General features: G+C 49.4%; 1 protein-coding gene across 14 annotated transcripts in view; it reads left to right on the forward strand.

The window, feature by feature from the left end:
* LOC126050063 (H(+)/Cl(-) exchange transporter 5) overlaps nt 1-6,080 on the forward strand; it is a 42,668-nt gene extending 36,588 nt beyond the window's left edge. For all 14 annotated transcript variants that reach the window (XM_049827428.1, XM_049827424.1, XM_049827430.1 and 11 more), the window contains 4 exons: nt 242-428; nt 1,844-2,242; nt 4,630-4,846; nt 5,714-6,080. In XM_049827428.1, the coding sequence (XP_049683385.1) occupies nt 242-428; nt 1,844-2,242; nt 4,630-4,846; nt 5,714-5,804 (894 nt within the window). In that variant the 3' untranslated portion in view covers nt 5,805-6,080. The remainder of the gene's footprint in view (nt 1-241; nt 429-1,843; nt 2,243-4,629; nt 4,847-5,713) is intronic.
* The last annotated feature ends 7,732 nt before the right edge of the window (nt 6,081-13,812 follow it).

Here is a 13,812-nt window from a genome sequence, read left to right on the forward strand (position 1 = left end):
GCTTGTTCTGTTCCACGCTAACCTCTTGTGTGGCTGTTTCTCGTGCTCAGAGAGGAGTAAATGCAAACTGTTGCAGAGACTTCAGAGCGTGAGGGTGCAGGAAGGGCAGAGGTGACAGAGCAAGGCATCCTTGCCAGTTTTAACTTCAGAGTAACCTCTAATTCAGTCCTGTTCTGAAGTCCCATTGCTAGTCTTTGAAATGTCTGAGAAATGGCACATTTACTGATGTGTGTTTTCACAGGTCCCTTCTGGTCTCTTCATCCCCAGCATGGCGGTGGGTGCTATAGCAGGCAGATTGCTCGGAGTAGCCATGGAGCAGCTGGCCTATTACCACCACGACTGGGCCATCTTCAGCGGCTGGTGCAGTCAAGGAGCTGACTGCATCACTCCTGGCCTCTATGCAATGGTTGGGGCTGCAGCATGTCTAGGTAAGCAAGATGTCTTTTGAAGTCCAAGCTGTGGTTTGGGTCTTGGTTGGCTGTGTTAAGAAGCGTAGTAGTGAAATGCTGCTGCTGTTCTTGCAGTCCATAGAAGCTGGGTTCATCTCAGGAACAGGAAACTTTTGCACTAGCATGTGCCATGTGTTCCTCATCCTGTTTGCGTTCTTTTGCCAGCACCGACCTATAGTTGCACATGACAGGTTTCAGTGGGGAGCCTCCTGAATAGGCAGCTAGAATAAATGAGACTGGCTAGGGACTTCAGATCTTCCTGTGGGGTTTTAATTCATTTTACTTCCTGTTCTGGCCTCAAATCTTACGATGCAACTCTTCTTTAAAGTGCTCTGTTTTTTGGTAACACTTCTTCTGCTTGGCTGAATTTGAGAAATTGAGTGCACGTGACTGAACTTCACTTTCACTGTAATTCCCAATCCTCTCCTCCACAGAATAATATGTTTAACTCTTAAGGGACTACTTTACTATATCAGGAGAAACTTGCATTTCAGGAACAATAAAAGCATGCTACCAAAACCTATCTTTGGCCTTTTTAAAGGTGGTAGACCTTCTTGTTTGCATGTAAGTGATGAAAAATAAATATGGTTCCACCTTATTAACTGTTCTCTTTACCACTGGACGGTACTAACGGGTATGTGCCCCTTTAGGAGATGGTTGTTGGAGCAAAACTCCTCTAAAATACTTGGGAGTAGCTTTGGGACTTGAATCTCAAAAGCATGATTTAAATATGCTGAGACAAAGTGCTGTTATAAAAAAATTGATGTCAAGATTTAAGAAGACTCATCTGTTTTCTCTTGAAATGCCTCAACTGTTTTAGTGTGAAAAGCTAAAGTGTAATGAACACTACTCAAAATGTCTGGGTGAAAGCCAGCAAACTTGAAAGATAAGTTGTCTGAAGCCCTTGCTGTTAGTCGACTTAATGCTAGTGACCACAGGATGTCAGGATGACACTTGCCTTTTGCATACAGCCTGTCAGAGGTCGCATTTCATGAATCTGCCTATGGAGGTGTGTATAAGGCCCTTCTGTGGCATGGCCAGACTATTTAGCAGCTAGCTAAGTAACACAAGAGAAAGTTAGCCATCTTTTAAGGTTGCTTCTGAGTTCAGGGAAAGACCCCTCAAAACCACGTAGCAAAACCTTGTAAGCCAGCCCGTGGAACGATGTTCTGGAAGGGACGGATGGTTTCAGTACTGTGTTCTGCTCGTGTTTGGCTTCCACTGTAATGCTGAATGTGATGTAGGAGTCCATCAGTACAACTGCTTGCTGATACGAGACCTTCTCTAGATGCATCAGCAGAAGATAGCTGTAGCAAACCTCGGAACAGCTCTCCTGCCTGGAAACCCTCAAAATTGCGTGTTCATGTCGTCTGTCTTCTGTGTTCTGTTTGCAGGTGGAGTGACCCGAATGACTGTGTCACTAGTGGTCATTATGTTTGAGCTCACTGGTGGACTGGAATACATCGTTCCTCTGATGGCAGCAGCAATGACCAGCAAGTGGGTGGCTGATGCCATTGGACGGGAAGGCATTTACGATGCCCATATTCGCCTCAACGGATACCCTTTCTTGGAAGCCAAGGAAGAGTTCTCACACAAGACACTTGCAATGGATGTAATGAGGCCACGGAGGAATGACCCTCCTCTGACTGTCATCACTCAGGACAGCATGACCGTAGAAGATGTTGAGACCATCATCAATGAAACCACATACAGTGGCTATCCAGTGGTGGTGTCACGGGAGTCCCAAAGGCTTGTTGGATTTGTCCTCAGGAGAGACCTCATCATTTCAGTTGGTAAGAGGCAAGATACTGTGTTCATAAATGATGCCATCAGAGGCCTTAAATGGCACCAGCTGTAATTTACTTGATGAGTTTAAACACCCAGTAGTGATGGTGTCTGTGCTTACTGGTGCCTGCATCTCCATCCCTGAGCAGCGTGGGGTCTGCATGCATTGAGCATGAAGGACAGGATGGCTTGCCCGGTGCAATTAGTATTGCTCTGCTGAATTCATGAACCTTAGGGCATGGTTGTGTGGCATGAGACTTCTTGCCAGCAACAACTAAGCCTTCCTGACTTTGTGGATGAGAGGATGTGGAAAGCTTTCTTAACTGTTAATGTCTCAAACCTTATTTTATTTCATTAAGGACAAAAGTCTGGTTGGTCCATGTGCTGAATATTGGGTCACTTCTGAGGTGCTGCTGTCAAATCTATAAATATCGATACTGATGTCGTAGTCTTCCATTTCTCTTCATCTGTGAAAGCCAGCCTGGTCTTCTAGTTGTTTCACTTGTGCTCCCGTCCTGTACTGGTGGTTGTGAAGCAGGTGATGCGTGGTGCTGGCAGGACTTGGTAAACACTGTCCTGGCATCACTCAGATGCAATTTCCATCTGTGATGCGAGTTGAGCTCCTTTGGAAACAACTTTGCCATATTACAATTTAGGGCACATTTAGGTTCCTCTTGCTCCCAAGTTTCTTAGAAATCTGCAAGTGCTGTTTACCAGCATGACACCCGAGTGGAAATTCTGGTCACGTTGTCTCTTGCGGGCTTGGGTGAGACAGGATGTCTTCTCTTGATGAAGAAATCTCTGTGTTATGGTTGAGTGGTCCTTAAAAATTGTGCCAGCACTGGAGTGAAGATTGGGCATAGAGGTACCAAGCCCCACGCTCTCGTGGAGGTGGAGTCCGTATGGTTTGTGTCCAGCTGCAGCTCAGGCTCCAAGCGTCCGTGCTGAGCTTGGATGAGCTGGGGTTGCTGACATGCTTCCTTATGCCGGCACCCGGCAGGGTTCATGCAAGCCCTGTGGCAAGCTGGATGGGAGAACTGATGCAGCTGAAAACACATTTCCCCTCCCTGCTTGGTTAGCTCCTGCAGGTCAGTCCCCTCTTCTGGCTCTTGGAGGGGGGATATGGATGCTGGTGCAAGGGAGCGGGTGAGAGCGCGCTGGCTGGGAGCGGGTTGGCAGTCGCCTTGGGTGAAAGCAGAAAACGATCGTAGTAACAGCATGATTGTGGAAGATTGAAGACACACGAACTCTGCGGTGTGTTCTCCAGCACATGGTTGAATGCACTGTCTTAGCTCAAGCCTGACAACTTGATGTAGAGGTGGTGTGAAGGCTTGGTCCTGAGCTAGCTTTGTCCCGTGGCAGAGCTAGAGTAGTTTTTATCATTAAGTTGCCTGCAGCCATGCATCAACCCTGTGTGTTCCGTCTTGTCTTTTGAGAGGAGTTTTCAGTGTCGGTTTTAGGATGTGCAATACAGTCTTCTGGAGCATGTGAATATTGTGCTCGTTCTTCTGATAAGTATCTGGCCAAATACTTATGACACTATGGAATGAAATGCAGAAAAAATTGCACTATCATGCTACGTGTATTGCCTGCCTTCTGTAAGGCTGCTTTGTGGTATGACCACGAATTCCTGCATTTGTGTTATTCTGAATCTGCAGGGACTCGTTAAGAGTAATCTTTTCCCCAAAATATGCACAGTAATGCACTGTTTGTGCTACAGAACAGCATTTAGCTTTTGATGGCCAGCTCCAAATACCTAGTCAGGTCTTTGGGCTACCAAAGGCTAGCCTTTTGCCAGTGCACCTCGGAATGTAAATATCAAATGAAGCTGCAATGTGGCAGTTATCCAAATTGCCTGTGTAGCAGGAATGTAATGCATTAGTGTAAATACCTGAGTGATGGCAAGTAATTAACTTGTTTTCTGTCCTTGACCCTAATTGTGGGCGTGGAGCCTGAGCCAGTAGGCTAAGTGCTTAAAAATACTTCTTTAGCAACTCTGCATGGGACCCAAGTTGGTGACTGACAAAAGTACGAAGCATTTTATCTACCTCCTCTTAAAACTGGGAAGTTGAATATCTCCAGAACTTGCATCTACATGGCTAGAGCAAAATGCTGAGATGCGTGGCAGCCTTGACATTAGGCAAAGTGTGTGCTGATCTCACCCCTGGGGTGAAACTTTGGAGATCTTAGAGGTTACGCTGTAGTTATTAGAAGATAGGATGGAAACATATCGCACCTTCCTTGGGTCATCGATTGCCTTGAGAAACAGCACAGGTGAAGGGAAGGAATGGACTTATAAGGCCATCCCAATGTGGGCAGTGACAGAAAAGGGCATGCTCTTTGGTTTGGAAGAGGAAAGGAGGGATGATATTTAATCAAATATTTCTTCTTCCAGAAAATGCCCGAAAGAAGCAGGATGGGATTGTGAGCACTTCAATTATTTATTTCACTGACCACTCTCCTCCGCTGCCTCCAAGCTCCCCCTCTATGCTGAAACTCAGGAGCATCCTGGACCTCAGTCCTTTCACAGTGACAGACCAAACACCCATGGAAATCGTCATCGATATATTCCGCAAGCTGGGATTGCGCCAGTGCCTGGTTACTCACAACGGGTAGGAACGCTGCAGGCAGAGCCCTGGGGTCCCAGGATTGCCTGTAGACCTGAGTCAAAACCTCCTCTCCTTCCAGTGAACAAAGGCCTCTGATGTGTAGAGCACTGAGCATCAGCTGGAGCAGTTGTTATCTGGAAAAAAGCAATTGTGAACCCCTGAGCCTCTTTCAGTTGAAGCAGTAACATAAAGCCTGTAGGATGAAGGCACAGCTCCGTAGGGTGGTGGGTCTCTAGAACTGATGGAAAGGGCTTACGGCCTCCTCTCAAATCTGGCCATGTGTATCACGTAACTACGTGAATTTGCTTTGTTGTCAGTCAGAAACGGCGTGTTTGGCGAGGTGGGAAGGAAGGAGGGCAAAGATAGAAACCGAGCGATCTGTTCCCTGAAGGGTGGCACCAGCAGGAATTCTCTCCCTGTTCCCTGCTGTGGTGCATTTGGACCAGCTGATCTTTTCAGCTCCTGACAGACAGCCGCATTGCTCAGCGTCACTCCCCAGCAGACATTCTGCCTAATTCCCTAGTTCCTAGCATGCCTCTTGGCACCTTTTTGAAAGCACAACTACTGAAAGGACTAGGACTTAAAATGCAGCGCTAGACATCAGGTTGATCTTTTCAGAGAAGGTGGATGTTAATAATTATTAGTATTTGTCATTTGGTTATAACCTCCTTATCTCTTTTATTGTAAAATACTGACAGAATTTCTGTTGGGGCTTGTGAGCACCATACTTTGTGCGGAGTGTCAGCGCTGCGTTCCAAAAAGGCACTTCGACTACTGCAAGGCATTAAAATTGCCCTACGTGAAGCTATGCGAGAGCGAGGATACCTTCTGTGGGTGTTGATGTGCTAAAAATGTGTTTTCATTTTTCAGGAAGCTACTCGGGATCATTACCAAAAAGGATGTATTAAAGCACATTGCACAGCTGGCTAACCAGGACCCAGATTCTATACTCTTCAATTAAAGGCAGATTAGTAGGTATTGTGTGTTCAACACAAAAGAAACTTTCTAGAGGATCCTGGATATACTTTCCTATTTTTATTGAGACCATGGAACTGTTTTCAGCGTTTCCTTCCGTGGAGCTGAAGAAGATAATTTTTTTTTCTACCAGATAACCAATTGCACTACATAGTCTGTGGAACATAATCTTCTTTTTAGAAGAAAAAAAAGACTTTACGTTGCTTTTGTGAAGTTGCATTGGGAAGATTCCATGAAGGAGTAAAAGCAAAATGCTATAGAATTGTATCTCCTCTTCTTATTTTATTTGAACTCTTGTTACTAACGTGGGGGGTGAAAGACAAGTTCTATACCTTCAGAAATTTTGAAGGAGAAGGATGATTTTGCACACGGCATTTGGGTGGTGGCAGAAAGATATGGTTGTGACTCAGGGGTGGTATATTTCCAGTTAGCCACTTGGTAAAAATAAGAACCTTGTAAAGTCAAAACAGGGGAAGGAAATAAAAAGAATGGGCTAGCTGAGGATATTTTGCTGAAATAAGGAAAAAAAAACCAACCCCAAACCAAAACCCCCGGAAGACCAGATCTTCTTAAAATTGGGCCCAGTTTCTGATTGGCAAGAAGCTTATTTTGATTAATCTTCTGTGAATGTATTTAATTACTCTGATGCTGCCTTGCCAGGAGAACCCCAAGGAGGAGGCAGAAGGAGTTAACAGCTGTATTCTCATTGTGATCCCTTTTTAAGATATACGCCTAAGGATTTCATCTCCTTGATTTCCCTTGAGCATGTAATTAAAATCGCAAAGGCTGAGTCCTAAGTTATTGCCCTGCCTTTACTGCACTTCCCAGTAAACTCTGATCATGTTAGAGATTGCACAACTGACCTCTTCCTCAATCAGCAGTGTCTTAGGTGGCTGAGGATGTCCTCCTGGAGAGCCCTGCACCCGGGACGTTTACATGGATGCGTGTGCTGTTCCCTGCTCCTCTCCTCAGCCCCGCACCCAACTCAGGCCCGGATCCTGGCTGTAGGATTGGCAACACTGCCACTTTATGTACGTACACCGCTCGGTGTCTCTCCTTTTGCCAACAACTATGCAATAAAGCCCTTCCTGACCACTGTCAGCCAAGTAACTCGTTCCACATCTGTGCTCCTCAAGTCCCTGTCCCAGATCTTACCAAATTATTTTCCTGTTAATAAAATTGTGACCGTTTACTGGAATTTTGGAGGTATATGAATGCTTTCAGAGGTCGATGTTGTTCATCATGGCTTCAGTCTGTAGCGGATGCCATTTTACGGTCCGTGGCTGCGGCTCGTCGGTGGCAGCAGCAGGTTCCTCTTACCTCTGGCTCACCACCGAGGCTGCAGAAGGGAGCCAAGCTGTTGAGCAATGGCCAAGAATTAAGGAGTGGGAGCTCTGACTCTGCTTCCTGACGGACAAACCTCCGGCTGTTGAGCAGGTGTTGCATTTTGTGCAGCCTCAGCCGCAGAGGCCGTGGTAACAACTCCCCTTGTCCCAGGCTGAGGCTTCGTGGCAGGAGGTGATGGGTTCTCCATGTGAGGCTGCTGCTGCTGCCCCTGATAAAGCTGTTTTGTGGGGGAGTGGGGACTCCTGGCTAGAGTTGGCTGGAAGTTTGATTGATCTTAAACTCTCTCAAATATAAACAAATTCCTCATCTCTCCTTGGAGCAGAAGCCAGCTCATTTATTTTTCAAAGCCATCCAACAGCGAGTACCTGCTGCCACTGCTTTAACCTGGCAGTGAGGTGGTGATGTCTTGAGTTCTTGTATAGCTTAAAGCTGAATCAAACCAAGATGTTCCTAATGGATCAGATACCTTCTGCTTAGAAAATAAATGCCTTGACTTTGTCTGTGGTGGTTTTGTATAGCAGGAGGTGGTTGCTGAGTTGAAACAAAGACAGCAGCATGCCCGTAAGTCACAACTTGAAATGCTTTGTGTTCTGCCTTGGCTGTGGCTGGCAGCAGAAGCTTTGCCTTTAAATGTGTTGGGGTTTTTTTTGTCTGCTTTGGAGAGGGTCGTCCCCTGTGAGTCTGGCTCTGAGTCCAGGGAAGAAGCCGCCTTTTTCCACTTCCCCAGGGCTGTCTGCGCTGGAAGAGGCTGGGGATGCCCGTCCCGTGCATGCAGGCTTCTCTTCCCTGCGGCATGCTTGGAACAGGAGAAAGACAAAGTTGGGGTTTTTTTCTACTTCTCTGCTTACTTTACAATATGTAGGAGGGCTCTAGCTTGAAAAGTATGGTCCCTGCTTCAATTAGATCCACGATCCACGAGAGCCCATTCCTCTCATTCTTGTGGGAAGGCTGCTGTAGCCTGGTGCAAAGGTAAGGGCAAGAGGTGCCAAAAGGGAAACCCGTGAGCAGGCTGGAGCATCTCAGCTGGCTGGTGGGTTATCCCAGATGCTCTTGGGGAAGCTGCAGGGCAGGGAGTACGCCATCGGAGGGGGACCGCAGCTGCTCTGCCGTCTGAGCATGGGAGCACTGGAAACGGGAGCTCAGGGCAGGAAACACCTGCCCAGCAGCAGCACAGGGGCTCTGCCAGCAGGCAAGCTCCCAGATTGGCGTGCCTGTCACGGCTTTTTTCTTTTTCTTTTTTCTGCATGGGAGAGGTGTCCTCAGGAGGCTGGCCTGAGAAAATCCTGCACAGGAAGGTGAGAGTGTGGGAAAACACCGGCCCTGGCTTTGCAGGAAAGCCCGGTAAAGCTGGGCTTTAGAGAGGCTCAGTCCTTGGTGCGGGCAGGATTTCGACTCCCTGCGATGATGAACCAAACATGGTGATGGTGGGCGAGTAAAAGAGAAATGTTGCAATGGTATGAGACCTTTCTTTGCGTCTTGTCTTCCTCTCTTCACACTTGCTTCTTTTTAACGTGGAAACATAATTTTCCTCCGAATGGGAATGTATGCTTTAATGGCTGGAGGTCTGGTACATGTGGGCAAGGTGGGAATAGGAGCTTAGAGTGTGTCTTTGTCGTTGTTCTGTCTGTACCTGAAAACCTGCTGACCCCATTAACCAACATAAATGGTGTCCGTGTAAGGAAAATACTCGTTTCAGCTCCGGACCTGTTTCTAAGCTGTGGTTCTCTGTGTAGGGAAACTTGCAGCAAAATTACCTGTTTGTCATTATTACATTAGCTACAGTGGTGATGTGCTGTGCCCAGAATGTGAGGCTCGTGAGGGGATTATGTGGGTAGAGATGTATAGCTCTATACTGGGGTTGGTGCCTTCCCTTCCCTGGTGAGATAACGGGTTATAGAAACTGCTGGCTGTTTGCTGTCTGCTTTTATTGAATTCCTTTAATTCCTACAAAAATAAGTTCAACTCTTTCATCAAAAGTTCTGTGCAGGGGAGAGACGGTACTCAAGTTTTTTAACTCAAGCGTTTTCTCCGTTGGCCCTCATCAGCAGTGCTGGCTGGGAAGGGGTTCCCCTTCCATGGGGCAGTTCGAGCTGCTGCAAAGAGGGGTTTTTGCCTCGTCCATTCTTGTTTTTCCATTGCTTTACCTTCGGAGCGACTCCAGGAGGAGCCCTGGGGTTTCTCTTCCGCAAACAGCGGGTTATACAAGTCATACATAGCTGGAGACAACCCATACACTTCATAAATAACACCAAGCCTGCGATCTCCTTAGCTAAGCATGAAACGTTTGCAGCACTGGGTTGAACCACCAGAGATAAGGCTGGGGTTGATGCTCTAGTAAATGCCTTTTTCAACTGTTGCTGAAACCTCCGAACTCCAGGGGGGATGCTCCGTGCGAGGAGGTGGCTGTAGGGCACCCTCCTCTTTACCCTCACCCAGAAGAGGAAGGGGCCTGGCAGGGCAGGAGTTACAACATCGTATTTATGAATTAAATTATTGGGGACCGTTCTGGGGAGGGTTTGCATGCCTACTGTAGCTGTCGGCCTTCTTAAGGGCAGGATGTGAATTGGGGTCGTTGACTTTGCACTTCCCCCAGCCTAGTGCTGGGGTTTGAACGGGACACACGACGCACGCGGTAGTTTATTATGGAGATAGGGGGCCGGTGGGCTCTCGCCTACGCTCTGCTGCTCACCTGTCTTCTCTGCCTGTCCACGGAGAAGCTCCCATCCTCTGAACTTCGCCTGAAGGAAATACAGTGGATGAGGGGGCCTGACGCTGTCCCTTCCCACCCTGCCAGGGTCCCGGCTGGACTAAGGCAGCGGATACGGGGGTCTCCGTGAGAGGTGGGCTCCTGCGTGGGTCAGGACTTGCTTTAGCGGCTTTGTCCGGGTGCCCAGGGACAGGCAGGAGACGAGCGAGGGGCTGGGCTCCTCCTGCCTTCCCCCGTGCTGCAGGCAGCAGGTAAGTGGAATTATTTTTTCCCTGGTATCTCCAGCTTGTCTCACGTAGGAAAATAACGGGGAAAATGGCCTGTCCTTCGTGTACGAGATCCGTGAGCCTGGATTAAGCTGGCTCAGCTGTTTTCTTGTGTACAGCTTGCTCGTCCCAAGGGCAGAGCCGGGGAGTTGTCGGTGCTGGCAGGGGAGCCTGGGACCGCGCCAGGGAGCAGCGGTGATGTGTCTGCGAGCGAGGGACGGCCGAGCTGCTGGCATCAGCTTCGCCGCTTCAGCAGCCCTGAGGTCTGTTGCTCAGAGTCTGAGGTCTGAGCAGAAAAAGGCAATTCACGCTGGAAGGGGAGAGAAATCACCTTCAAAGCAGCATCTTTCCTCTGGGACCTCAGCACCAGTCCCCATGAGGCTGCAACTGTTTGGGGAAGTCGTTGTGACCAGCACGGCTCCAGGAGACTGGGCATGGATGGGATGGATGAAAACGGGCTCCTGCCTGCAGCAGCACAGGGTTCCCTCTGCTCACTCCCCTTGTGGGAGCATTAATGTTTTCTCGTTGGTTTAACGAGCATCCTGCCTCCTACAGCTATTTGAATCCTTCTCGCTGAAGGAAAGAGACTTGCTGTTTTGTTTTCCCCTCTCTCAGGCTTAACTAATGCTTGGGGGAGAGTGGTGGCTGGGTGGGATGTCCCGAGGTGCCCCCAGGGCAGATGCACCTCAGGGCAGAGCGGTGGGTGCCAGTGGTGTCTGCGTGCACGTGATAGGGGGGTCACAACCTCGGGCTCGCTTTCTTTGTACGCTTTATTTACAATGTCCCAAGAACTGATTTCCTGGCGTGTTGACGTGTTTTTCAGTGTGGATTTCCTCCTTCCCACTGTGAACTTGTTCTGGGCTTAGGACTTGAAAGTAAACCAAGATCTTGTTTGGAAGGGAACAAAAAGACTTGGATGTAGCGATGAACTGGTTAATAGCAACAGGAGGGGGTAAAAAAAAAAAAAAAAAGAAAAGATACTTCAGCCCCAGAATTTATTTTGAGACAAAGAGCAGCACAGTTAGGGCTGTAAACGCCCTTGGCTGGCTGGCGCGTTGGTCTGCGCTGAACTGAAAGCAGAGCTTCGGGCGGTGAAGATAAGACGGTCTTTTGGCAGCGACTACAAGGAAGCAGTATGTGTCCAGACCAAATCAACACGACAAAGCCATGAGAAATAAGGTCAACCTGAAAATGTTATTAGAGCTGCAGTCATGTCCTCCCCCTCCCCCTTCTTTTTTAAAGCAGGAGGAAAGGGCAGGGGAGGTTTCTGAGCTGTCACCTGGCAGGGACGAGGAGCCTGAGCAGGTTGGGGAGCTGAAGCAGCTTTCAATTTCAGGTGGTTTTGGTTTTTTTTTCCTGTGTGATTCTGAGCTTGACGGATGTCGTGCTGGCAGAGGCCAGGAAAGGTAAGGGCAAGAGGTGCCCTGCAGGGTGCGGGCTGAGCCGCCCTGCCTTTGGCACAGGAAAGGCAAACTGCTTTTTTGCTGTGGGAGTAGTTTTGTAACTGGTCTGTTGGCACCGAGGTTTAGCACCAATCCTTTTCCCTGAAAGCACATGTTCCTCCAGGCAGCGCGGGCAGGAAGCCCACCTTCCCTGGCATTGCCCCGGCTCTGCCCTCGCAGCTGCAGGGAAAAATCACGGCAGGGCAAAGTAATCCTGCCACGGACAGCCAGATGAGTAATGCAACAGGCGGTATTATTTTAGACGCTACAAGGTGCCAGATGCTCTGTGGGAAACGCTCTTGGTGGGAAATCCACAACAGTGAGTGGCTCAAGGTTTTGCCTGGTGGCGTCTGTGCCACCAGAAATCCCCCCCGAGGTGGTTTGGGAAGCTGTGCTTGCTGGAAACATGGTGGACAGAAGCATTCTGCACAAGCTCCGCTGCCGCAGACTCCTACAGCATGCTCTTACCTGCGGGTCTTGGAGCCTTTTACAAAGACGGATGTCCATAGGCATCTTCTACAAGTGGGGAAACTGAGGCACAGAGGCTGCATGAGCGACCAGGTCTTCTGGTGAAGAAATGGAGTAGTGCCTGCCTGCACTTGTTGTTGCCCAACTCAATCTGCTTTCTCCATCCCCAGCAGCTGTAGAAAACAAAGGTGGTGAGGGCTAGCAGGTTATGGTTGTGACTTCAGACCCCCTTGATTGAAGACTTGCCCATCCTCTTAACGCCTCCAGGCTGTTCTGCAGGTATTCCTGAAAAAAAAAAATAATCTTTGCATAATGTGTCAATATGCTCTCAGCTTGGAGAAGGCATGAGCCAGGTTCTTCTTCCAGTGACTGCCTAAAATGAAAATGCTCCGTTTCTGAGGATGTTGCACACGTGGCCATTGGGTTGATCTTGTCCAGTCTTCAGGACTTTCCATTAATGTCAAACTTAGAAAAAGCCAGGAACTGCAGTGAGGCAGCCTTGCCGGGTGCTGGAAACATCAGTGGGACTGAAACCAGAGAGTCTCTGCAGGGAATGGGGTGGGATGTGCCAGAGCAGGAGGTTCTCCTGTGCCTATCTGCATGGGCACAATATGGTTTTGGCTCCAGTGGTGCTTGCTGCTTGTTGTTAAATTTCAAACTAGTTTGGGAAACTGAAAACCGTCTTCCAGTTTGGCACATGTCAAATGTGCATCGAATTCCCGGGATCGTTTTGCTTTTCTCAGCCACTTGGGTCTTTTGTGTCAAGCCTCCTCTAAGCTGACACCAGGGCTGGGAAGGGTGAGGTTGCTCTAAGAGGGGAGATGTCACGGTGAGGAGAGATGAAGAGTCAGGACCCGGTGACTCTCCTGGAGCAGCCTGTGCCTCGAACCTGCCCGTGTCCAGGACGCGCAGCCCAGGGCCGGGGGAGCCCCTCACCAGGTGCCGGCGTGCTGGGTTAGTTCCCTATGCCAGCTCTGCCTCCCCTTTCTGTTGGTGCCATGGGGGCTCTGCAGGAGCCTGCTCTCCCCCTGGGTGCCCACCGGCCAGGTCCACCCCACGGCTCTGGAGCAGGAGACCTGGAAAAGCTGCAGAGCTGGGACCTTGAGATTCCCCCTCCCAAGCTGGGGCCAGCCTACACCCCACCCTGCCAACTCTTTTCCCCCCTTCCAGTCTAGCCCATCTCTCATTGCCCAGTGCCGCTCGGCTCTTGCCAGCCCTGGTGAGGCTGCCATTGGGCCTGATGCTCGTGGAGTTTGCCTTCTCCAAAAACATCCACCCACAGGTCTTCTTCCTTCCAGGAAAGCAGAGCCCGGCTCACGCAAGAGGCTGCTTTTACCTGTGCCACGGGCTCCTGCTTGCTGCGTGGCAATCGGCAACCTCTTACATGCTCCACCAGGCTGGGGGGTTGCTTTAAACTCTATTTCAAAGAAAAAACTGTGAACCACCTGCTCTGTTTCCTGCAGCCCTGGGTTGTCCGATTCAACCCTGAGCTCCCACAGCTGCTGCCAAAGGGCAGCTCCAGGGCTGGGGTGCGGGAGCCGGGATGAGCTCAGTGCTCGCCAGGGGGGGGGGTTCAGGCCAGTAAGGATTTTAAGAGCCTTGGGAGCCGGATTCCTGTTGTTGGGCGGCACCAAGGTGGTTGAGAAAGCAGGAGGAGGAAGGAGAGGTGGGAGAAAAAGGGACCATTTCAAAGGTGGCTTTGGAAGGCAGGGGTTTGTGGGGCCGAGCATGTTTGGAGGTCTTTGCTAACCAATATCACGTGGG

The sequence above is a fragment of the Accipiter gentilis genome, chromosome 24, assembly GCF_929443795.1.
Source record: "Accipiter gentilis chromosome 24, bAccGen1.1, whole genome shotgun sequence".
Classification (NCBI taxonomy): Eukaryota; Metazoa; Chordata; class Aves; order Accipitriformes; family Accipitridae; genus Astur; species Astur gentilis.